General features: G+C 51.1%; 1 protein-coding gene across 1 annotated transcript in view; it reads left to right on the top strand.

Moving 5' to 3' along the window:
• LOC148015682 (dynein-1-alpha heavy chain, flagellar inner arm I1 complex-like) overlaps nucleotides 1–26341 on the top strand; it is a 338732-nt gene that overhangs the window by 161060 nt on the left and 151331 nt on the right. Inside the window, exons 34-36 of the mRNA XM_087665230.1 lie at nucleotides 75–220; nucleotides 301–538; nucleotides 24777–24896. Of these exons, the coding sequence (XP_087521356.1) occupies nucleotides 75–220; nucleotides 301–538; nucleotides 24777–24896 (504 nt within the window). The remainder of the gene's footprint in view (nucleotides 1–74; nucleotides 221–300; nucleotides 539–24776; nucleotides 24897–26341) is intronic.

The raw sequence follows: 26341 nt of genomic DNA, 5'->3' as shown, positions 1-26341 counted from the left end.
TCTATAATCAATCTGAAATTCTGCCATCCTTGATATCTTGGATTCACTCAAGTATCAATTTTCATTTCAAACAGGTGAATGCCCTCATTATTGTGGATGTACATGCCAGAGATATTATAGATAGTTTTGTGCGTGATAGTATACTTGATTATAGAGAATTTGCTTGGGAGAGCCAGCTAAGATTTTATTGGGACAGGGCAGTAGATGATATAGTCATAAGGTAAATCCTTGATAGTTTATTCTAGTTCTTGAACCAAAGTATGTGTTATTATTCGGAATCTTACTGGTAATTTATTGCAGACAATGCACAGGATCTTTTCGTTTCGGATATGAGTATATGGGACTGAATGGAAGGCTTGTCATTACATCATTGACAGATCGATGTTACATGACTTTAACTACAGCTCTTACATACCGTCTTGGAGGTGCTCCAGCAGGACCTGCAGGGACAGGGAAAACAGAAACTGTGAAGGACTTAGCAAAATCCATGGCACTTCTCTGTGTTGTCTTCAATTGCGGGGATGGCCTTGATTATAAAGTATGTCCAGGAACCATTGAAATTCTTTTGTGATCATTTCATCCAACCATGTTTCGTTTTTTGAAGTATTCTACCATTTATCTATGATGTTGTGTAAGACATTGAATAATGGTGCCCATGTAACCGAGATTTCCTTTTTAATTTCTTTTTGTCTCTCTTTTTAGTTTGTTTTTTTTCTCCAGGTTGGGGGTGGGGGACGAAGGGGGAGGGGGAGGGGGAGAGGTTGTGTGGCTGAGAAGGGATGGAGCCAAGTTGAGGGGTGGGAAGGGCAGGAGGGTCCAAGGGTGTGACAACGGGAACCAGGTGGTCTGTTTGGACCAGGGAGTGGAGTCCAGTCAAGTTGACTTTGTTTTAAATAAAATAAATCATTGAATAGAAGGGTTGGAGAGGGGCCCATAGAAGAGGGTGATAGAAAGTGGAAAGGGTCCCATGGATGGGGGATGGCATGTAGTTGTGTCTAAGGTGGGTCCACACAAGGGAGACAAAGTAGAAGGATCCCAAGGATGGGCCATGGCATGGAGCCTAGGCATGGCATGGATGGTTGAGGAAAGGAGAAAAGGTTTGGAGGCAATGGCGGAATGTATCAGAGAGGAGAATAGCTAGTCAAGAAGAGCAAAAGGTCTAGAGACCAAGATGGGACCCAAATGGAGGGGATAGTCAATCCAAAAAGGAGAAAAGGTCCAAATGATTCAGAGATGGTACCCAATGAAAATTGTTTCTTGGTTCCGAGGCTAGCAGCAACTCCAGTCGATCTAGCCCAAGGGTGAGGGAAAGAGGTGGGTCTTCTTCTTTGTCTATCTCCCCCCCCCCCCCCCCCCCCCCCCCCCCGTCTCTCTCTTTTTTCCCGTAAAGAATAATTATATTAATTATAATAAAAGTACAAGAAGCTCTCAATCCAATGCCTTTGATCCTCCCTCCAAGTTTGATTAAAGCATGTTGCAAGAGGAAAAAAGAAGAAGAAGAGAAGGGTGGATGCAATGGAGTGTTTTACTCTCTTTGTCCCTCAGACACACACACACTCTCTCTCTCTTTTTCTTTTTTGTGAACAAGAGTATATTAATGTATGGAGATATTTACATCAGGCCTTTAGGCCAACCAAACAAGATGGAAACACTTGTAATGAAGCCAACAGGCTAACAAAACAACCTACTACATCAGTAACAACACACACACACACCCTCTCTTTTTTTTGGTGAAGATATTTGAATTAGGTAGTGAATATTTAAAACAGGCAATCACGTCAACATTCTCTCTTTTTTTTTGCAAGTAAAATGTGGCTGATTATATTACTCAAAAAAACGGATTACAACAAAGTGCTCATGCTCAATAGACTAGCTGGAGGTGATGCAAAGTCACCAATGCATCATGTATACAAGCCTCTCAAGGTGGTCTGGGGGGTGTGGGGGCAAGAACCCCGGGGGGGGGGGGGGGGGGGGGGGATACATCGCCAACTGGGGCTGCCTGCATCACGAAGAACAGACACTGGCCGCCCCAAGTAAGCATGAAGTGACCACGGAGCTCCTCCCGAGCCCTGGACTCGCCCTACACATGATCCCATCGACCGTGGAGGAAGTGGATGATGGAGGTCCAGAGCTCTGCTAAAGTCGCATGTGCTGACAATCTCTCTCCGCCGAAAGCCTCCTGAAACTGCGCCTTCCATATATGCCATCCAATAAGACTCCCTATGATCTCCCATACCTCCGAGCGGTCTGCTATGGGCTCCAATACCTAGCGGATGGGTAGACCCTCCAGACCGACCACTACGCACGACCCTTCCTCAATCATGAATATTGTGTCATGCATCCCGGCCTCATACAAAAGGTGACTGCCTTGGATGATTGCTTGCGGACAGAAGGCTCCCCATGAGATATACCCAAGGCTAGCTGCTATACGGCAAAGGATATGGCATGCTCCTCTCCACACGAGTTGCGCCTCCTCACATGACCAAAGGCAGTGCTTTGGGGTTTCCGAAGGCTGCTGTGTGCAGTGCTTACAACTCCCTCCTTCTGCATCTGGGCAAGCCAACTTCCCACCGCCAAGCCTCCATGCGCCACCAAGCATAAAAAGTACGACACCCTCCTCAGCCTCCAGCTATCCCATAGGTGGTGCCAGAAGGTCCGTCAGAAGGGCTCCGTGATGCTGTGCTCTGCCCAGTGCCTGCTGCATGACGACGCCTAGTCCATATCCTTCTGCATCAGTACATGTCTGCGAATCCTGATAGTGTACTCTAGGAACCTGGGTGGCTTCTTAGCGACCGCAAAGGCCGGCCATAGCCACTCTGGTGGATCCCACTCCAGCTCATCAAGTGGTTTGCCCCCCCAGATCCAAAGGCGCCACTCCTTGAGCTCCTTCTAGAAAAACATAGAGATCCAGTCACCATGTCTTTCCGTGAAGGCCCACCACCTGAATCCTCCTCCACAAAAGGGTGGCAATCCCCTCATCCTACTGCCCTCTCTCAAGGGCCAGACGTTCCCCCTCCTGAAGGGCGAAGAAAGTCCCCTGCGGAGCGCCACCCACTCTACTTGCCGCATGAAGGGGGATGCCTGCTGGTGAAAACCTAGCTGCCCATACCTCCCCAGGCTCTATGGCTCTCGTATCGGGGGAGAAAGGCACTCCGGAGGTATTGCTGCGTCTATCTCTCTTCTCCTCAACTCCACTCCTCTCTGGCAGCGTGATACTCTTTGCAACACCTCCTCGTCCACCATCCTGTACACCTCTCACCATGTCCTAATGGTATGAGCCGAGGCTCCCACCCAGCCCATTGGATGTGAGGGCGCTCACCCATTTGTGCCTCTTCCCGATCTTTGACCTGGGGGTTCTAGATCATTGGCTGACGGTCTATTTCCTCCTCGCAGCCTGGGGGGCTTTAGATTAGGTCCTTGCGGAGACCCTGTCACATGCGGAGTAAGCTGTGAAGGAAAGGTGATCTGGGGGGGTTGATTTGGGCTGACGTGAAGATCCATCTTAGGGATGGCCTCCACTCACCGCCAAGCCTCGGTCTACAATCCTGAAGGCCCTCCTGCAATAAGACCTTCCAGGTCTGCCCGCCTGGTGTGAGACCGCGGACAACTTGCTTGCCCAAGAGGACCATACTCTGATACTCTGGGTCTATGATCTCAAGCTGTCACAACTCTATAGAAACAGAATTTGTATCCTTTTTCATTAATTTGTCTATATAATGATTTATTAAATTTGTTTCCTTTGCACTAATTAGATATAAAGAAAAGTGCATTGGAGCTGGCCACTGATGAGTGGTCACAGGTTATGGTGGGCGGTGGGTTAGAGAAAAGATAGTTTACACTTCCACCTATATGGCCCGATTGGGCGCCTGTGACCAGAACTCACGCATATCAGGGTTAGACTTGCACACAGAAAGGATTGATGCCTTGAAGTGTGGGCTAGATCCGCCAGAACAAACAGTTACAATCAACAAGATGGCATGATCATGAAATGCTTGTACAATGTGCATGTGTGGACTGAAAGCTTGAAATGCACATTTCTTTGCATAGGAAAGTCACATGAAGATTCTGATACCGTTTTTGCGATGTACACGGAAAAAGCTTCTATATGACACCCATATTGGGGGGTCCCTAAATTTTAGGAGTCTCAAATTAGCCTAAAAATGCTAGTCCTAAAAAAATAGGAATGTCATTCTAAAAATAGTAAATTTTGTACTCTGACTGTGCTTACAATTTTTGGTTGTTTCTATTCTTGACAGTATTCAGCCCAAAAAGGAAGGCCATAGAGAAGAGACAAGTGTCAAGACACTTGTCACACAAGTTTCCAAGTGTCCTACCACTTGTCACATCTCATGACATGTGGCTGGACACTTGTCTTGTGCTACTCCACTTTCCCCTTTTGTACTAGCTCTTCCCTCTCCTATAAATAAGAGCTCGTTTTTCTTCATTCAGCATCATTTTTCTTTGCTGTAAACTCATGTACAGCACCCACAGATAGCCAAAAAGCTGGCCCCATCCATCCCCATCATCATCCCCCACTTCTCCATTATCAAATTCCTTCATATTCCCTCTTCTATCACTGCTGTTTTATAGGATAGCAAGCCTGTAAATTCATTACAGCACCTCCTTCTCGAGCTCTTTCTCCCATTTTAGCAACAAGAAGCAAGCCCTATCCATGTACTGCTGATCAACGATGAAGAAAGGCTGATTTCCCCTCTTTCTTTTCTCATACTGTAAAGAAATCAGTTCTTATGATTGCATAATAGATAATGCATGTGTGTTTGTACATCTTTGCATGATCTTGTGAGAGTGAGAATTACTTCTCCTCACTCTCAGGTTGATTGTAACTGAGATCTTCCCTAAGGAACTTGGGTTGAGCAGAAATACATTCCTTTGGGGGGGGAGGGGGGGGGCGGGGGGGGGGGGGGGGGGGGGGGGGGGGGGGGGGGGGGTGGGTTTGCCCATCTTCAATCCTCAATCTTGTCTCCATTACTTTTACATTTTCATGGCTGTAATTTTGTGAGTAATTTTCATTTTCAGCTTTAAGTGTTCATTCTCTTTTACATTAAATCTCGAAAACAAGCGAATATCATAATTGTTAAGCATACTACGTTGTTCAGGGCGTTTACACAAGCCCTCCCTCTGACCTATGTCGTATGATGGTCGCCCACGTCACCTTGGCCATGGAATCCGTGGAACCATCGTACCTTGACCAAAGGAAATTCCGCACTAGGCGGCGAAGCTGCACTACGCATGATGAGGAGAAGCACCAATACGAGGTGATGTACCACGCCGTTTCCAGGAGGACCTGGTTAACTAGCAGGGCTTGTCTGACTAGTGAGAGGCGAACCATGCGCTAGTACATCAGTTTCCTCCGAATAGAATCAAGGACAGGAAGAAACTGCTAGGTAGGAGTGATGTCGAGTCCCACTTGGAACCCTAGGTATCAGACGGTCTGCCCTTTGCTCACCTGGAACCCTAACAAGTTGACCCCAAGCTAGGGGACATAGTATACATCATGTGGCATAGCAGGATTCAAGCCTTGGTCAGTGGCAAAACGGACGCAATCATGAGCCTAAATCATGACCAAGAAGTTGTTCCCAACTAGAACATGCTCAACTGAGGGGCCTGGGAAAGGAAAATGTCCGCGATAGGGATCATATTATGGGTAGCTCCATTGTCCACAATCGAAGGAGTAGTTGAAGTACTTGGCCAAGGCGTATGGGTCTGTGCAATCACCTCCTTAGGAGGCAACTCATAGATGTGGACGACAAAGTGCAAACTCAAAAGAACACAGTTAGGGTTAGGGGAACTCAAAGACAATGAACACAGTGGAATTTGAATGAATGACTGAATATTAAATATACAATGCTCACACTCCAAACAAACCATGAAAGATTGAAAAGTGTACCCCAAATTCTCACATCTTGATGATTGAGGCAGAGGTAATGAGCAGGAGAGTATGTTGTACTCCTGATAGATCCCGAAACGTACCAATGGCAACCTCCAAAAGTCGAACACTAGCAAGCGCAACTATGAAAGCTAGATCTGACGCTGACAGGAAAATAGGAGAGAGAAACACTAAAAACGCAGGTACCTGAGGAGAGAGAAAAACTGGGTGATAGCTAGAGACTCACAGTGATTGTGTAAGAGGAAATGGCAATAGCTGGAAGAGAGAGAAACCAAACATAGGCAAATGTTTGGATGATGGCGACATCTCCAGCAGGTGACGACAGCAGCAAATGCAAACTCCAGAGGACCAAGCAGCAGCCTAATGAAGGGGACAGGCAATAGATGGACATGGAGGCTAGAATCTGGCACTAGATGGTAGCAGACAGCAAGGGGAAGTTCTGATTGAGATGTCCTCCACAAATGGGGTGTGGGCAGTAAAGATACAACTCTTGAAACCTACGAAAAGGAGATTGAGATGGAATGGAGGGTAGCCTATCTATTTATAGAAAGTTTTAGAACCTCATACCGCACACCGTTTTAAAAATCTCTTGAACCGTGCACCAATTCAAGGTTTTCATTAATTAAGCATCTTTGGGGCTGTTCAAGTGGCTAATTCAGCATGTGATGCTTGTATTAGCTCAATAACCCATCCAATCCTCAATATATTGTCCCATCTTGTTGAGAGTGGGTAGTTGGCTGGTTTCTCCCTTTCTTTCAATCAGCATTTCCTTTTTTTTTGCAAATGAAATGTGGCTGATTATATTACTCAAAGAAACTGATTACAATGTAGTGCCCATGCTTGACAGACTAGCTAGAGCTGAAACACAAATACATCATGATTACAAGCTTCTCAGGGCGGTCTACGGGGGATGGAGGCAAGAAGCCATGGAGGGGGGGGTATATCGCCATCTGGGGCTGCTTGCCTGCATCATGATAAACAAGTCCTAGCTGCCCCGGTATGAATAAAGTGGCCACGGAGCTCCTAACGAGCCCTGGACTCGCCCTGCACCTGATCCCAATGGCCGCGGAGGGAGTGGATGATGGAGGTCCATAGCTCAGCTAGGGTCACCTATGCTGAAAGTCACTCTCCGCCAAAAGTCTCCTGACACTGCCTTCCAGATATACCATCTAGTAAGACTCCCTATGATCTCCCATACCTCAGAGTGGTCTGTTGTGGACTCCAGTACCTGGCGGATGGCTAGAGCCTCCAACCCGACCACTGTGCACGATCTTGCCTCAATGATGAATATTGTGTTCTGTATCCTGGCCTCATATAGAAGGTGACGGCATTGGCTGACTGCCTGCCAACAGAAGACTCCCCATGAGATATATCCAAGGCTGGGTGCTGTACGGCGGAGGATGCGGAATGCTCCTCTCCACACGAGCTACGCCTCCTCACATGACCAAAGGCAGTGCTTTGGGGTTTCCAAAGCCTGCTATGCACAAGGCTTACAACCTCCCTCCTTTTGCATTTGGGCAAGGCCAGCTTCCCACCGCCAAGCCTCTATGTACCACTAGCCATAAGAAGTACGATACCCTCCTTGGTCTCTAGCTATCCCATAGGCGGCACTAGAAGGTCCGTTAGAACGGCTCTCTGATGCTATGCTCCGCCCAGTGCCTGCTACGTGACAGCGCCCAATCCATATCCTCCTGCATCAGTATGTGTCTGCCAATCCTGGCAGTGTACTCTAGGAACCTGGGTGGCTTCATGGCGACTGCAATGGTTGGCCATAGCCACTCTCCTGGATCCCACTCCAGCTCATCAAGTGGTCTGCCCTCCTAGATCCAAAGGCGCCACTCCCTGAGCTCCTTCCAGAAAACACAAGTGTCCAATCGCCATGTCTTCCCCTGAAGGCCCACCACCCGAATCCTCCTCCATGAAAGGGTAGCTATCCCCTCATCCTGCTGCCCTCTATCAAGGGCAAGACGCCCCCGTCCTGAACGGTGAAGAAAGTCCCTTGCAGGGCGCCGCCCACTCTACCTGCTACCTGTAGGGGGATGCCTGTTGGTGAAAACCTGGCGGCCCATACCTCCCCAAGCTCTATCGGCACTCGTATCGGGGGAGCAAGCCACTTCGAAGGTATTGATGCATCTATCTTTCTTCGCCTCAACTCCACTCCTCTCTGGCAGCCTGAAACTCGCTGCAGCACCTCCTCATCCGCCATCCTGTACATCTCCCACCATGTCCTGATGTTATGAGCTAGGCCGGCCTCCCAACCAACCCATTGGATGTGGGGGCGCTCACCAATCTGTGCCCCTTCCCGATCTTTGACTTGGGGGTTCCAGATCACCGGCTGACGGTCTATCTTTCCTGGCAGCCTGGGGGGCTTTGGATTAGGGCCTTGCGGAGGCCCTGCCACACGCGGAGTAAGTTGCGTAGGAAAGGTGATCTGGGGGGGTGATTTGGGCTGAAGCGAAGATCCATCTCAGGGACGGCCTCCACTCACCGCCAAGCCTTGGTCTACAATCCTGAAGACCCTCCTGCAATTGGACCTTCTAGGTTTGCCCTCCCGGTGTGAGGCCGCGGACAACTAGCTTGCCCAAGAGGGCCTTGCTCTGAAACTCTAGGTCTATGATCCGAAGCCCTCCCTCTGACCGATGCCGTATGATGGTCGCCCAGGCCACCTTGGCCTGGGAATCCGTGGAGCCCTCTGACCCGGATCAAAGAAAGTTCTGCACTAGGTGGCGAAGTTGCACTACGCAAGATGAGGAACAACACCAACACGAGGCGATGTACCAGGCCGTCACTAGGAGGACCTGGTTAACCACAGGGCTCGGCCGGCTAGTGAGAGGCGAGCCGTGCTCCAATAAGTCAGCTTCCTCCGAATAGATTCGAGGACTTGAAGAAACTGCTGGGCGGGAGTGATGTCGAGTCCCACCTGGAACCCTAGGTACCGGATGGTCTGTCCTCTACTCACCCATCTAAATCCTAGGTGGATGCTCCACTCCGTGCTAGAGTCCGGGCCTGTGAGAATACCAACCGGCTTTCACCAGTTGATTTTCGCTCTTGCTGCGGAATAGAACACCTCAAGAACGAGCCTCACTCTCTCCAACATCAATTCATTGTCCTCTATGTAGAGTGTTGTATCATCTGTATACTCTGAGTCTAGCAACTCAGTCTTCTCTCTCACGGGAAGTCAGAGGTTGCGTAATCCGCTCACACGGGACCTGAGGAAGTGAGACATCGCCTTTGCAAAGAGTAGGAACAGGTACACGGCCAGGGGGCAACTCTGTCGGACCGATCTCTCCAGCCGAAACTCCTCCCCTCACCTACCACCAATGAAAACCCTACTGGTGGCCGATCTGTAAAGTACGGGGACCAGCGAATCCAAGCCTAGGGGAAACCCAACCTTACCATGGTGCCCTCTAGGAAATCCCAGTCCACCTTATCATAAGCTTTCTGGAAATCCAAGAGTAGTATGGCCAGTCTCTACCCACTATGCTGAGTCCACTCAGTCGCCTCAAAGAAGGTGAATACATTGTCTAGGATACTCCTATCCTGGACAAAGCCTGTCTGTGTATCGTGGATGATGTCTGGCAGCACGGGGTGTGGTCGCCTACCAATCATCTTTGCCAGTGCCTTATAGGTCACTGACAATAAGGTGATCGGTCTCCACTGGGAAAGCTCCAATCGGTCTCCCCCTTTTGGGAGAAGACTGATGAGGCCTGTCGAAAGGCTCCCTGGCATCTGTCCTGAAGTGAAGATCTCTTGGAAGGCCATGAGTAGGGGGTCCTTCACCACTTCCCAGTAGGTAGTAAAGAAGACCTTAGAGAGGCCATCCTCTCTAGGGAATTTCTGCCCGTCTTATGTATGGAAAGGCTCCTCTAGTTCCTTCTTTGTGAAGGGGGCTGGGAGGGGGCGTCCCATCTCCTCTGTGACAAGGGACCGGATGTGATCCCAGACCTGCTGCCTACATTGTTGTCCTCTAGCTGAGGCTTACTCCTGCTGGAAAAGGCACCTGTAGTAATCAGTGGCAATCTCCATTACCTCGTCTGGGCTTGAACGAGTCCTGCCATACTGATCTCGAAGGCTGCTTATCTGCACTCCTGACATGCAAGGCTAGTGTACTTGGAAAAACTCCTTGCACATCATATCCCCCTTCCACACCCAAAAAGCTGCTGAGGTGCAGAAAGAGAACTCAGAGCGCTTGTCCTCTAGGCCAGCAATGGCTGCTCGCGCTCTCACCTCCTGTGCGTGGAGGGTGGGGTCCATTGGTGCCTCCTGTAGTAATCTCTGTGTGGTTGTCTGGCTGGTCTCCTCCTCCCAGCTCTGCTCGACTTGGCTAGGGCCTCTGCAACCTCCTTTGCGATCCGGTCCCTCTTGCCCCACTCCCTAGTCCAGAGCTGCTCTATCTGCCTCGTCATCTCCTCCCTCCTATAGATCGAGTCAAGGATCCGACAGGATGGAGTGTCTAGGGCAGATGCTGGGGGATCTAGTGTCAGGAGAACCGGGCAGTGATCAGACAACGTGGTGCCCGCCAATTGCCCCAATCTGGCCCCCACGAGAGCCTCCCCACTCTCCCATAGAAAACCTATCCAACCGCTCCAGCAGGACTCCAACTAGCCGCCTATATCCCCAAGAGAAGCCCAGCGACCACTCCCTCTTGTGGAAGGCAGGGTCTCTCCAGACGTCGTGCACCTACTATCAATAGAAATACCTCCCATGCCTCTTGCTCCTCCGCTGTCATGCCTTGATAGTTTCTGCCTTTGCCCTATTGGTCCTCCAAAGCCTCCAAGTTGTTGAAGTTTCCTCCAACAATCCAAAAGTCCACCTCTGGGAGTCTATCCGCGATCTCCACCCAGAACCTGCTGCATGCCCTAACCTCCGTAGGGGCATAGATGTTGAGGACTCCCAGGCACGAGTCCCCAATATCCAGTCTGATCCATAGAACCCTCCCTGCCACTATTGTCCCGTGGTCTCCTACGTAGGCGGTGAGACTCGAGCCAATAGAGGTACATATGCCTCCACTCCTGCTGTGGACGCCTATGGCGTGCTTCCAGTAAGTGTGCGAGCTGCCTGGGAGTACCTTTCCTACCCGCTGGGCTTGGGAGGGGGTGAGCTTCTGCTCCTGTAAAAGTAAAATGTCGATCCGTCCGGCAAGGGCAGGTTGCAGCTCCTGCCAAACAATCAACTTCTTGGATCCACGTGCCCCACTGTAGTGGAGGCTATTCACATTCCAGGATGCAAGGTGTAAGCTCATAGGGAAACCTGTGACTGACCGAACAAACATCTTTTCAGTGTGGAAGCTGTTGATGAGGATGAGAAACTATGGGGCATGTAGATACGCTTTGCCGCAGGTTTGGATGGCGAACTCCAGTCCCTTATGTTGGCCCTCGACCAGCAGACCATAGGGGTGATGGATGCTCCAGGTGGTACAATCATTGTATCTATTAGCCACGCTGAGAGTTGTGACTCCGTGCATTGGTAAAAACGGGCCGTCTGTGCCAGGTGCCACTCGATCACATCCTTCGGAGCCCTCCACTGTGGAGGGGCTCGAAAGATAATGCTTAAGTGTGGGACCTCGGCACCAGCCCACCAGTTAATGTCCATCATGCGCCATTACTGTGCAAACAGTGCTTGTCTTTCTTCCCCCATCCACTGGGAGATGTGGTCCGCCACCTGACTCTTCAGCTCCTCCTCTATCTATGTCGTTGTCCAATCCCCTAAGTGAGAGGACTGAAAGAAGAAAGAGTAGTTTGGTCCATCCGGTGGTGCTAGTAGATGGACCTTGCCCCTCCTTGACTTGCGAACCACGAAGATTCCCAACTCTAGAGGTAGTGGGAATACTCCGCGCTTCGCAACTCTGAAGTAGGACCACGAGTCATTGCGGCAAAACTCCTGTGGCAACAACTGTGCCTATCTTGGGAAGGTGTGACGTGCGATAGGGGCAAATGAGCTAGTGGCTATGTGGGAGGGGGAAGATTGTTGGTGCGAGGAGGATGTAGGCGTGTGTGTCTCATCCCTTCCTGTGGAATGAACGCGCGTGGGTTTGGGGGGGATCACTTGCAACGGGTGCGGATCAGGTGGGGTGCTGAGCAGGGGAGATGGTGGGGGGGAAGAGGGTCAAGGAATGGTGGGATGGTCAGAAGTATGTCGCGGATGTGGGGGGGGGGGGGATTGGTAGCCTTGGAAGGGGGGATTGTGGGCCAAGGTCAGTGGGGGGAAGCCTGGGAGGTGGTGGAGGGTGGGTGTGGGGGCTGTGGGGTCTCAGGTGGGATAGTCTGTGGCGCGAGTGGTGGCTATGAGGGACTGCGATTCTGCCGGGTGGGACAGGCAGGGGGAGGCTACAGAGTGCTCTGTCGAGGGGGCGCCGCTCACCCTCCTACGCCTTGCTGTCGAGGCACTGGCTGCGGCCCCCCCTGCCGTCTCCCTCTCTGTTGTCTTTGGACCAGTGTGAAGCTGTCGGCGTCCACCTATGGGCCCGTTGCCGGAGCCGCCTTGGCCCCGAAACGCGTACAGTCTGCTGTGTGATGTCCAAAGTCATGGCAACGTAGGCACTGCCCTAGTTGCCCAATCACAATGACCTGCTGCGTAAAGGAGTGACCTCCAGCCTCAATTTCCAAGAACTTTGGTATACTTTTTGTGTCTTTCACGACACTCGTACCTTTGGGACTCCTGCAGTTGTCACTACATCCGCGAAGGAAGCAGGGAGAACTATGCCAAAAAGCCGTCCAAAGTCCTCCACTAACCAGTCCAGGAAACAGTAGGGTGATTGGATGTCTCAGAAAACTGTTGTTGAGCGCAAATGACTCCACTGTGAACCCACTATACCAAGGAACCATGTATATAACCCCCTTCGTGGAGGCATAGAGCAAGCTCTTCACCAACTCACGGGCTACTCCGCAGAGGTGAGTCGAACCATGAAGATCCCTCGGCCCATTAGCATTGCCTCCAAGATCTTCGCTATGCCAATGTGCAGCATGGAGTGGAGCCAATCCTGCAGCTGGGCTCTCGATGGGGAGTGTCCAACGACCTGACCAAAGATCATTGTCTTTTTCACCTCCAACTCTGTGGCCCGGACGACCAAGAGCTGTTTCTCAGAGAGGATGGTGCGCGTGGTGTTTGACTAGGGGGCACTCGTAGAATGCGCCCGCATCTGACCAGAGGTTTCCATTGCGCGTCCCAATTGAGGACCTACCACTCACGCTGCTGCACTGTCGGAGAAGGGGGGGGTATGTTGCTGTAGAGGAAGGGAGCAACTGGAGGGGAGAAGAAACGATGGCAAGGGGGGGGGGGGGGGGGGGGGAAGAAGCTTGTTTACACGGTTGGGAAAGTGTGGACTCTGCTGTAATTCAGCTCGTATCGAAGCGGGGGGGGGAGGGAAGTGGGAAAGGGCGGTGAAATGATCCTCGGGCGGAAGGGCCAAACGAGGCTTCAAGGTGAGGGAGGCGGGGGCAGTGTGGGGGGAGGGGGGCAGTTATAGGCATGGGGCAGCATAGGGGTTTCCTAGCGGCCACTAGGGTAGGGGAAGCAGGGCGGGGGGGGGGGGGGGGGGGGGGAGGGGGAATCATAAGGAGAAGGAGCTGACGGGAAGCGGGGCGCAACGCGTCAGGAGGGTGAGGGAGCGCTGCGCGAGAGGAGGGAGGGGGGGAGGCGCGATGGCGGTCAAGAGGGAGGAGGGAGGCGCGATGGCGGGCAAGAGGGGGGGAAGGCGTGATGGTGTGACAAGAGGGAAGGGGGAGGCATGATGGCGGGCAGCAACGCGACGGCAGGGAGCTTTCAATCAGCATTTCCTTGGGTAGGTACTAGCTGATTACACATTTACGATATTGAAAGCTATCAAGGACAACCTCCCTAAAGCATTGGACATTTGGGATTTGTTTGGCTCTATGCTCCAAATGACCCTTTACCCCGCCGGGATCTTTGGAATACTTTGCAGACCTCCTTCTCACTTGGCAAACGGGGTGTTTTTATGGGGGATTTTAATATGTGTGTTGATTCTTCACAGTCCACATCAGAGCATTCGGTGATGGACGCCTTCAATTGGACCTGGAAATGGCTTTTGATTATTTAGATTGGTCTTTCATTGCAGAACTTATGTCTACTATGGACTTTGGTACTCGGATGTCTCGTTTGATCTACACCATTAGTGCTGCGGCTTCTTCGGGAGTTATGCTGAATGGCGGTGTTACCAAGCCATTTGTCCTTGCACGCTCTGTGAGACAGGGTTGCCCTTTGAGTCCTCTCTTTTTAGCCCTTGCGACTCATCCAGTTCTTTCAATGTTATCTCATATGGCATCTTCTACTCAGTTGGCTGGATTGTCTCTTCCTTGTGGACAGCACTTCATTAGTCAATCCTTGGCTGATGACAGCTTTATGATTTTGCGTGCAGACAAGGATAATCTTCGCAAAGCATTAGATGTTTGGACTCTCTTTGGTCATGCTTCTGGTCTTCGTATCAATGCTTTGAAATCAGCTAGTCTCAGTTGCACAGAGTCAGATTTGCAATCATTGGACTGGCAGGGAATGGTTGTTCCCCGTGGTTTCATTGTCAGGCATCTTGGGTACCCTTTGGGTGTTAATGTTCGGCCAAAGCAACTACTAGAGTGTATTTCACAGAAACTAACAGCTAAGTTTCCGTATTGGAAGTCACAGGCTTGGCCCTTCCATGTTCGCCTCAAAGTGGCTCAGACAATTATGTTGCCAATGCTCACATATTTCTTGCCATTGCTGCCTTGGACTACTACTACATTGAATGCTCTTACTCAGTACAGTCGTTTCATGTTATGGAAAGATTCCTTGCATGCACGCATTTCATGGATTTCTTGGTCGCATGCATGTACCCCCAAACGGATGGGTGGTGGGGCTATTTTGGATGCCGAAACTCATATGTTGGCACTCCGTTGGTTTCTTTTTCATGTGCTTGGATCATCACCCGTGGGTCTTTATAGCCCGTTATTTTCTTGAGGATCACGGGCTTGTGCATGGTAATACCCAAATTCGGAGTTTCTGGTGGCATGTTCTTATTGCAGACGCTCGGTTTTCTAGTCCTTCATCATCCCTGCTTGCTCATTTGGTATGTTCCTGGAAATTGGTTCTCTAGAAGGCTCAGTGGCATCCAGCGGAGGACCGCTTAGCTACTAACTCTTTTCAACTGGAATTGTTGGGCAGACCAAAATTTAACCGCATGGCACGTTTGGGCTTCACTTCAGTTGCAGATGCCACCCTGACTTCCAGCCTGCGGGCAAACGCACCAAGCATACTTCGGAAGATACAATGGATCATCAGGAACGTTCTTATGCTTAGGTTGCTTCGGATTCTGTGGATTCTCAGGATATTGACTGGGAGTATTTGTTGCAGTTTGCCAACACTCTACTTGGTGATTATGTTCAACATAATCATGAAGCGTTTTCTGACTCTGAAACTGAAGATGTTCTGGAAGCCACTGTGAACCCTAAAAATGTTTTGCGCTCATTCTTAGTGTTTAATGAACGTGCTGTTATACTCTTCTTCACTGGTAGGATCCCAATGCTTTCCTATATTCGCCAGTGGCTGCAAAGTCTACTACAAGAGAAGTGTGTTAAAGAGATTTTTCCTCTCCCCCCCCATGACATCCCCACCCCACCCCCCCACCCATGACATGACACGACGCGACGCGCCCCCCCCATGACACGACACGACGCGACGTGCCCCCCCATGACACGACACGACGCGACGCGCCCCCCCCCTCCCCCTTCCCTCCTCAACACACACCACACCATGTCGCGACGTGCCGCCCCCCCTCCCCATGACATTAATACCCATATGTGTTTTCGAGCTTTTTTTTATGTTTTTTCCATGTAAACACCCTGATTTTGCCCCGGACCTGGTGTTGCATATTTCCAACATTTTCCCCTTGTCTCCTGGCACATTTTTCTTTTTTACGAATTTTTGATCCGATGAACGGTTTGGATTTTATTAATTTTTCTTCATTTTTCCTGTGTGACTGCATTTCTCGTGTCGCGCGTGAACGTGCTTGTTTTTTATTTTACGCGCCTTGGGACGCCCCGTGGTGTCTGTGGCTTGCGCTTCACCGTCCCTGTCCATTTGACCCCGTCACTGCAAATTCTTTTATCCCTGCTCGCGCATGCACGCGAGCCGGGGGTGTGACTCTCTTTGTCGGCGGTGTCGACAAGCAGCGGAGGAATTATTGGCTTTGGTTCGTTCTCTACTGGCCGAGACTCCAGATGATGTATTTCTGCTGCCATTGGCTATGTGTTTGGCTGTTCTTATTAAAGAGTTTCAGTTGAAATCTTATCAGCAGACCAAATTGCAAAATTTGACTAAGAATTTGCAAGATAGTGCTTGCTAGACTCATAAGTTCTTTCGAGCTCTCCATGCATCTCCTGCTCGAGAGAATATGACTAGACTCCAGGATGCAGAAGGTCAAATGGTCGTTGACCCTCAGACTATTGTGAATATGTGTAGGAATTATTTTCTCGACCTTCTTGGTTCTACTCCTTCACCTTCTAACCAAATTACTCATGTCCGCTCAGTTTTCTATGATTTGGTCCGCAATCAGGTTCCACATGACATGCAAACTACTTTGGAGATAGATATTAGTGAGGCGGAGGTTATGGATGTTTTGTTGCACTTGCCCAAGGATGTTTTGTTCCTCACAAGACCAAAGGCAATGCTTTAGGGTTTCTAGAGGATGCTATGTGCAGCGCTTACACCCTCCTTCCTTCTGCATCTGGGCAAGCCAGCTTCCCACCGCCAAACCTCCATGTGCCACCAGCCATAAAAAACCTCCTCGGCCTCCAGCTATCCCGCAGGCGGCGCCAGAAGGTCCATCGAAAGGGCTCCGTGATGCTGTGCTCCGCCCAGTGTCTGCTGCATGACGGCGCCCAATCCATATCCTCCTGCATCAATACATGACTGCCAATCCTGCAGTGTATTCTAGGAGCCTGGGTGGCTTTTTTGCAACCACAGAGGTCGGCCATAGCCACTCTCCTGGGTCCCACTCCAGCTCATCAAGTGGTCTACCCTCCCAGATCCAAAGGCGCCACTCCTTGAGCTCCATCCAAAAGACATAGGGGTCCAGTCGCCAGGTCTTCCCCTGAAGACCCACCACCCGAATCCTCCTCCATGAAAGGGTGGCAATCCCCTCATCCTGTTGCCCTCTGTCAAAGGCCAGACGTCCCCCCTCCTGAACGGTAAAGAAGGTCACCTGGGGGGCGCCGCCCACTCTACCTGCCACCTGAAGAGGGATGCCTACTAGAGAGAACCTGGCTGCCCATACCTCCCCGGCCTCTATCGGTTCTCGTATCGGGGGGGCAAGCCACTCCGGAGGTATTGCTGCGTCTATCTCTCTTCTCCTCAACTCCACTCCTCTCAAGTACCCTGATACTCGCTATAGCACCTCCTTGTCTGCCATCCTGTACACCTCCCGCCATGTCCTGATGGAGCGAGCCGGGCCGGCCTCCCACCTAGCCCACTAGATGTGGGGGCGCTCACCTAACTGTGCCCCTTCCCTGTCTTTGACCTGGAGGTTCCAGATCACCGGCTGATGGTCTATTTCCTCCTGGCAGCCCAGGGGGCTGTGGATTAGGGCCTTATGGAGGCCCTGCCACACGCGGAGTAGGATCCGTAGGAAAGGTGATCTGGGCAGGGTAATCTGGGCTGAAGTGAAGATCCATCTCAGGGATGGCCTCCATTCCCTGCCAAGCCTCGGTTTACAATCCTGAAGGCCCTCCTGCAGTAAGACCTTCCAGGTTTTCCCACCTAGTGTGAGACCGCAGAGAACTAACTTGCCCAAGAGAGCCCTACCCTGATATTCTAGGTCTATGATCCCAAGCCCTCCCTCTGATCAATGTCGTATGATGGTCGCCCACGCCACCTTGGCCTTGGAGTCTCTGGAACCATCAGACCCTGACCAAAGGAAGTTCCGTACCAGGCGGCGAAGCTGCCCTGCGCATGATGAGGAGAAACACCAACACGAGGCGATGTACCAGGCCGTCGCTTAGGAGGACCTAGTTAACCACTAGGGCTCGACCGGCTAGTGAGAGGCGAGCGGTGCTCCAATAGGTGAGTTTCCTCCTAATAGACTCTAGAATAAGAAGAAACTGTTGGGCAGGAGTGATATCAAGTTCCACCTGGAACCCTAGGTATCGGACGGTTTGCCCTCTGCTCACCCATCTAAATCCCAAGTGAACTCCCCACTCCGTGCTGGATTCCGGGTCTGTGAGGAAACCAACCGACTTTCGCCAGTTGATTTTCGCACCCGCTACAACACAGAACACCTCAAGAGCCAACCTCATTCTTTCCAGCATTACCTCATCGTCCTCTATGTAGAGTCCTGTGTCATCTGCGTACTCTGAGTCTAACAATTCAGTCTCCTCTCGCACTGGAAGTCGGAGGCAGCGTAGTCCACTCACACATGACCTGAGGAAGTGGGACATTGCCTCTACGACAAATAGGAACAGGTATGGGGCCAGGGGGCAGCCTTGTCGGACCGATCTCTCCATTTGGACCTCCTCCCCTCGCCTTCCGCCTATGAGAACCCTGCTGGTGGTTGATCTGTACAGGCCGGAGACCCCACAAATCCAAGCGTGGGGAAATCCTAACTTCACCATGATACCCTCTAGGAAATCCTAGTCCACCCTGTCGTAGGCTTTCTCGAAGTCCAATAGTAGTACTGCCAGTCTTTGCCCACTGTGGTGAGCCCACTCTGTCGCCTCAAAGAATGTAAATACATTGTCTAGGATGCTCCTATCCTGGACAAAGCCTGTCTGTGTATCATGAATGATGTCTGGCAGCACATGGCGTAATCGTCTACCAATCATCTTTGCCAGAGCCTTATAGGCCACTGACAATAAGGTGATCGGTCTCCACTGGGATAGCTCCAACCGGTCTCCCCCTTTGGGAAGGAGACTGATAAGGCCCGCCAATAGCCTCCCTGGCATCTATCCTGAGGAGAATATCTCCTGGAAAGTCCTCAGTAGGGGATCCTTCACCACCTCCCAGTATGTAGTGAAGAAGGCCTTAGAGAGGCCATCCTCCCCCGGGCATTTTTGCCTATCTTGTGTATGAAACGCCTCCTCTAGTTCCTTCTCTGTGAAGGGGACTAGGAGGGTGTGTCCTATCTCCTCTGTGACGAGGGACGGGATGTGATCCCATACCTGTTGTCTGCACCTCTTTCCTCTAATTGAAGGTGTCTCCTGCTAGAAGAGTCATGTGTAATAGTTGGTGGCAATCTCCATCACCTCATCAGGGCTAGAACAAGTCCTCCCATATTGATCCCTAAGGCTGTGTATCTGCTCTCCCGTGGTGCGGGACTGGTGCACCTGGATGAACTCCTTGCACATCGTGTCTCCGTTCCGTGCCCAAAAGGCTGCTGAAATTGCGGAAAGAGAACTCCAAGCGCCTGTCCTCTAGGCCAGCAATGGTTGCACCCGCGTGCACCTCTTGTGCGTGGAGGATGGGTCCCCTGGTGCCTCCTGCAACAATCTCTGCGTAGCTGCCAAGTCCCGCCGGAGTGCTTTCTCCTCCTCCCAGCACTGCTGCCTGGCCTGTAGGGCTGCCTCTTGGCAAATTCTACTTGACTCAGCTAGGACCTCTGCGATCTCCTCTGCTATCCTATCCCTCCTCACCCACTCTCTAGTCTAGATCTGCTCTATCTGTCTCGACACCTCCTCCCTCCTATAGATCGAGTCAGGGATCCGACAGGATCGTGTATCTAGGGCGGATGCTGGGGGCTCAAGTGCCAGGAGAACCGGGCAGTGATCGGATAGTGTGGTACCTGCCAACTGCTCAATCTGGCCTCCGCGAGAACCTTTCCACTCTCCCACATAAAACTTGTCCAACCGCTCTAGCAAGGCTCCGCCTAGTCGCCTGTATCCCCAAGAAAAGTCCAATGACCTCTCCCTCTTGTGGAAGGCAGGGTCTTTCCAGGCATCCCGTGCTCCGATTGCAAGCAAAAAGACCTCCCATGCCTCCTGCTCCTCCCCATCCATGCCTTGGTAGTTTCTTCCCTTGCCCTGCTGGTCCTCCAAAGCCTCCAGGTTGTTGAAATCTCCTCCAACAATCCAGGAGTCCACCTCAGGGAGTCCATTTACAATTTCCCCCCAAAATCTGCTGCGTGCCCTAACCTCCGTAGGGGCATAGACATTGAGGAATCCAATACACGAGTCCCCAATATCCAATCTGATCCATAGAGCCCTTCCTGCCACTATCGTCCCGTGGTCTCCTACACAGGTGGTGAGACTCGGACCAATAGATGTGCATACGCCTCTGCTCCTGCCGTGGGCACCTATGGCTTGCTCCCAATAAGTATGCAAGCTGCCTGGGAGTACCTTTCCAACCCGCTGAGCCTGGGCGAGGGTGAGCTTGTGCTCCTGCAGTAGCAAGATGTCTATCCGTCCGACGAGGGCAGGCTGCAGCTCTTGTCGGACAATCAACTTCCTCGAGCCATGCGCCCCACTGTAGTGGAGACTGTTCACATTCTAGGATGCAAGGTGTAGGCTCATGGGGGAACTTGTGACTGACCGAATAGGCATATATTCGGCGTGGAAGCTGCAGATGAGAAAGAGAGACTGCGAAGCGTGTAGGTACGTTTTGCCGCTGGCCTGGATGGTGAGCTCCAGTCCCCCATGGTGGCCCTCGGCCAGACCATAGGGGTGATAGATGCTCTAGGTGGTACTATCAATGCATCTATTAGCCATGCTGAAAACCGCGACTCTATACACTGGTAGAAGCAGGCCGCCTGTGCCGGGGGCCACGCAATCACATCCCTCGGCGCTCCCCAATGTGGGGGGGCTCGAAAGATAATGCTCAAATGCGGGACGTCGGCACCAGCCCACCAGTTAATGTCCATCATGCAGCCTGGCCACTGTTGTGTGAACAGTGCTAGTTCTTCATCTCCCATCCACTGGGAGATGTGATCTGCCACCTGACTCTTCAATTCCTCCTCAATCTATGTAGTCATCCACTCCTCTGAGAAGGATGACTGGAAAAAGAAAGCGTAGTTTGGTCCATCCAGTGGTGCTCTAGAGGTAGTGGAAACTCTCCGCGCTCTGCAACTCGCAGGTAAGACCATGGGCCATTGTGAAAAAACTCTTGTGGCAATAGCTGTGCCTATCTCGGGAAAGTAAGGGGGGTGACAGGGGTAGATGAGCTGGTGGCTGTGTAGGCGGGGGGGACTGCTGCTGTGCAGAGGAGGTAGGTGTGTGGCTCATCACCTCCTGTGGGAGGAGGGGGAGTGGGTCTGGGGGGGCTCACCTGACCTGGGTGCGGATCAGGGGGAGTGCTCGGTAGGGGGGGAGGATGGGGGTGGATTGAATCGCGCTATGGTGGAGTGGCTAGAGATGCATGGTGGGTGTGGGGAGGGGGTGGAAGCCCTCGCAAGGGGGGACTGTGGGCCATGGTCAGTGGAGGGAGGGGGGGGATGGGATGTGGGGGGGGGGGGGGGGGGGGGGGGGTGTGAGGGGCCTGTGGGGGCTCCGGCGAGGCAGTCTGTGGCTCATGTGGATAAAATGGGGGGGATTGGTCCTACCGGGTGGGGCGGGCAAGGGGGGGCTGTGGAGTGCTCTGCCGAGAGAGGGGCGCTCGTCCGCCATCACCCTGCTGACGAGGCTAGGCTTGAGGGGCTGGCTGCACCCCCCCTTTCCGTCTCCCTCTTTGTCGCCTGTGGACCCTTGTGAAACCGTCAGCATCCACCTGCGGACCTATAGCCGGAGCCGCCTTGGCTCCCAAACCGTGTGCAAACTGCTACATGATGCCCAAAGTCGTAGCAGTGCAAGCACTGCCCTGGTTGCCCAGTCACAATGACCTGCTGCCTGAAGGAATACCCGCCTGCCTCAATCTCTAGGAACTGTGGGATATTCTTGACCTCCTTCACTGCCACCCGTACCTTTGGGACCCCTGCCGCTGTCAATGCATCCGCGAAGGACGCGGGAAGGACAGTGCCGAAGAGCCTCCCGAAGTCTTCCACTAACTGGCGGTACTCAATCGCCAGGCCGGGGAAGAGGAGGGTGACTGGGTGCCGAAGAAACCTATTGTGGAGTGCAAACGCCTCCACCGTGAAGCCACTGTACCAAGGGACCATGTATATGACCCCTTTTTTGTGGATGCATAAGGTGAACTGGCGAGTAGCTTGCGAGCTGCATCTGCCGAACTGAGGCGGACCATGAAGATCCCTTGGCCCAACAGGACCGCCTCCATGATCTGCGCCAGCGTGGAGTGGAGCCAGTCCCGAAGCTGGGCCCTAGCTGGGGAATGTCCTACTACCTGACAATAGATTGCTATTTCCATTAGTTCCAGCTCCTTAGCTCGGACGGCTAAGAGCTGCTCCTCAGAGAGGATTACGCGCAAGGTGTTCGACTGGGGGGCACTCGGTGAGTACGCCGGCGTCTGACCAAAGGTTTCCATTGCCCATCCCTACTGGGAGAACCTACCTATCGCGCTGCTGTGTCACTGAATGGGGAGTTGCTACAGGGGGAGGGAGCAACTGGAGGGGAAGGGGCGGGGGGGGAGCGGAAGCGGTCAACCCGGGGGGCAGCCAGGCAAGAGGGGGAACAGGCGGCCGTTACACACCTTGGGCGAGGGCGCGCGAGCCTACCAGAGAGGTGCGAGCAGTGGGAAGACTGCCACGACCAGTTGGGCAGCGTGCAGGACAGTCGGACAGCCTGACAGTCGGATGGCGCGTGTCGGGCGGGGGGACAGCAGCGTGACGTGTAGGCTATGATGATGGTTGATAGGTCGGCACCTTTGGAATCCACACCACATTTGTATGTGCAGGTTGCCAATGCTTCCAATGATTCCCCAAAACTACATTGGAAACAACTTCTAGAGTTTGCTAACTCTTTGCTCGGAGAATATGTTCAACACAATCGCAATAATCTTGCAATTTGTGTTGAGCACGACATCGTGGATGCACATGTTGGTACGCAAAAAGTGCTCTGATCTATCTTTGCATTTTATGAGCGTGGTGTCATACTTTTCTTCACGGGCCGGATCCCAGTGATCCGTTGGATCTAGTGGTGGTTGGCTTCCATTCTCAGGTGTGATTGTGTCGACAAGGTTTTTGTGGACCCCAAGGGGTTCTATGAGGTCATGCTCACATCGGCGACAGATAGAGATGATCTTTTGGGTAGGCTGCCTCTCTGTTTTGATAGACAGTTCGTGCTTCTACCCTCATGACATGACTAAGGTGGTCAGCCATGTTGTGGTGTTTTCTTGGATCGATCCATAACTCAAAATCAAATTCATGAAAAAGAAGCAACCACTCCAACCACAACCAAAAAGTTGAGATTTGTTAAATAAATTATTTGGAGCTTAATGTTTTGAAATACTAACAATATGGTTCCCAAAAGATAATAGCAAGTTTTCATTTAAGCATATACAATGGCTGATTCCTGGTGCTCAATTGTGGACTGGTTGCCTTCATTCTTGCCTCCCACTGAATTGTGGAGTAGTTGCCTTTGGCCTTATTGTGCAAACAGCTAGCATAATAGATGAAGTGACGATATTGGCTGAAGAATCTATCTGTGTGAGGGCGACCCCTATTGGTAAAGGCTAGCATCTATATGAATATGGAAGGTCTTGGTCAAATTAAGGGTGATTAATATGGATGCTTGAGGATATTGGAAGGCTTTGTTAGCCTTGGAGGACTAGTGGAAAGGAGTGGAAGGACTAAGAAGTTGGAAAAGAAGATGGCGACGTGTGCACACAAGCTAACGAAGAGGCAATGGTATGCGGTGTTACCTAAAAAATGACTGGACTGCATTAGTTGATGTTGGGGTAGGCATCCTGAGTATGACAATGGTTTAATCCGGATCCAGAGTGAGGTCGCCGAATGAAACAATGTGTCCAAGCAAGGTTACCTTGGTTACAAGGAAGTGACACTTCCTTGGATTCAGTCTCAGCCTGGTTTCTTTACAACGCATGAACACTTATTAAAGTTATTGAAGATGCAGCTGCTCCATGAAAATGTGGGAGGATAGAAACAAGGATGTTACCTTTTGAAGATGAGAAGGGAATTCTCATAGCCATGCTGCTAACAAGATGGGTTTTGGCACTTCCAGTTTTCCAAAGTTGTATTTGTGTATCATGTCTTGGAACTGTTCTAGTTCCATTGGGTGCCTTCTTCTATTGCATGTATGAGAATTGTTGCGTTATGGATGGAGGTGTCATCAATCTTTTTGTGTCACAATTGTGTCTCTAAGCCAGACTGCTGAAAATATTCCATATTCAAGATGAACATTTGGTGCTTTAGTTTCTTGGCTGGAGGGTGCAGGCAGTTTAGTCAGGATCCTAGCAGTGCGATCTTGGGAAGGCGGTTTCCGTCACTGTTGACATGTTTTGGGCAAGGGTGGTGTCCCTTGACCATGTGGCAATCAAAGTGAAGAGTTCCTAGTACCCAATGATTAGATCAGCTGGGATCCAGGGAATTTTCACACTGCAATCCTTTGTCCACCTCCAGGCAGCTGGATGTAGCCATAGAGGTCTGAGTTACTAGAGAAGTATCTGAATCGTTAAGGCACCCTATGATCTCAATGGTCTTACCATCCTTGCAGTGATTGTTTGCTTTGACTAATGAGTTTTCTAAGTTTGTAGAGAAGTTTCCTATGTTGGAGATGTTTGGTAAATTCGAATACTCTGCAGAGATCTTTGTTTTACAAGAAAGATTTGTTGGAAACAAATACTGAGTTGCTAGTTTGTGTTAGTTTGATTCATCATAACTTTCAATCTCGCTATGCTTGAATTTTCTCACTAAAAATTCTAACTCAGTTAGCGTTGTTCCTTCTTCGATCTTGGTTACTGCGCATGATTCCTCTAAAACTAGATGAGAATAAACAGCTAAATCTTCCATCTACAAGGTGCATGACAAATGTTGTTCGTTTTGAAGGCGATGGGTTCAATATTTTCCGGACTTGTCCAATGTGGTGCATGGGGATGCTTTGATGAGTTCAATCGTATTGATGCAGAAGTATTATCAGTTGTATCCTCACAAATTAAGCAAATTCAGGTGTGTTATCATGTGGATGGTATCTTTTCTTTTACTGGATTGAAACAAATCATAGAAGTGGATTAGACCATTTTTCTAATGCTGTATGTTTGTACTTAGGATGCCCTGACTTGTAGTCCATGAATATCCATTCTGACAAGCAAATTGAATACTTTTCCTTCCAAGAACCAAGAACGCTTCTTGAAATTTTCAAGTAAATTCATCTGTGTGGCCTGTCACTGCAATCTTTTGGCATGTGAATGCAGGATTTGGCTTGGTTTTTTTTTTTTTTGCAAGTAAAATGTGGCTAAATATATTACTTAGAAGGCTGATTACAATGGAGTTCTCATGCTCGACAGACTGGCTGGAGCTGATGCAAATCACAAATCCATCATGTATACAAGCCTCTCAAGGCAGACTAGGGGGATGGGGGCAAGAAGCGATGGAGGGGGGGTGTATCACCATTTGGGGATGCCTACCTACATCATGAAGAACAGGTCATGGCCGCTGCAGAAAGTGTGAAGATGGAGCTCCTGACGAGCTCAAGACTCGCCCTGCACCTAGTCCCACTGGCCGTGGAGGGAGTGGATGATGGAAGTCCAAAGCTTTGCCAAAGTTGCCAGTACTAAAAGGCACTCCCCGCCAAAAACCTCCTGACAGCGTGCCTTCTAGATGTGCCGTCCTCTAAGACTTCCTATGATCTCCCATACCTCCAAGTGCTCTGCTGTGGACTGCAATACTTGGGGGTTTGGTAAAGCCTCCAAGCCGACCACTGCACTTACAACCTCCATCCTGCTGCATCTGGGCAAGCCAACTCCCAACCGCCAAACCCCCGTGTGCCAAAATCCAAAGGAAATACGACACCCTCCTTGGCCTCCAGCTATCCCATAGGCGGCGCCAGAAAGTCCGACGGAAGGCATGCATGATGGTGTGCTCTGCCCAGTATCTGCTACACGAAGGCGCCCAATCCATGTCCTCCTGCATCAGTACATGTCTACCAATCCTGACTGTGTACTCCAAGAACCTTAGTAGCTTCTTGGCGACCGCAGTGGCGGACCATAACCACTCTCTAGGGTCCCACTCCAGCTCATCAAGTGGCCGGCTCTCCCATATCCAAAGGCACTACTCTCGGAACTCCTCCCAGGGTACATAAGGGTCCAGACGCCAGGTCTTCCCCTTGAGACTAACCACATGAATCCTCCTTCAAGGGAGAACAACAATCTCCTCTTCTTGCTACCCTTAGTCAAGGACCAACCGCCCCCCATCCTGTACGATGAAGAAAATCCCATAGGGAAAACCGACCACTCTACCTGCCACCTATAAGGGGATACCTGCTGGTGAGAATCTAGCAATCCACACCTCATCAGGCTCCATCAGCTCTTGGATCGAGGGGTCAAGTCACTCTTGAGGGATCGCTAAGTCAATCTCCCTCCTCACCTCAGCTCCTCGCTAACAAAACTTGATGC

Source organism: Lygodium microphyllum, chromosome 24, assembly GCF_053477565.2.
Source record: "Lygodium microphyllum isolate KBCC chromosome 24, Lygodium_microphyllum_v1.1.10, whole genome shotgun sequence".
Taxonomy (NCBI): Eukaryota; Viridiplantae; Streptophyta; class Polypodiopsida; order Schizaeales; family Lygodiaceae; genus Lygodium; species Lygodium microphyllum.
This window is presented reverse-complemented; position numbering and strand designations above follow the sequence as displayed.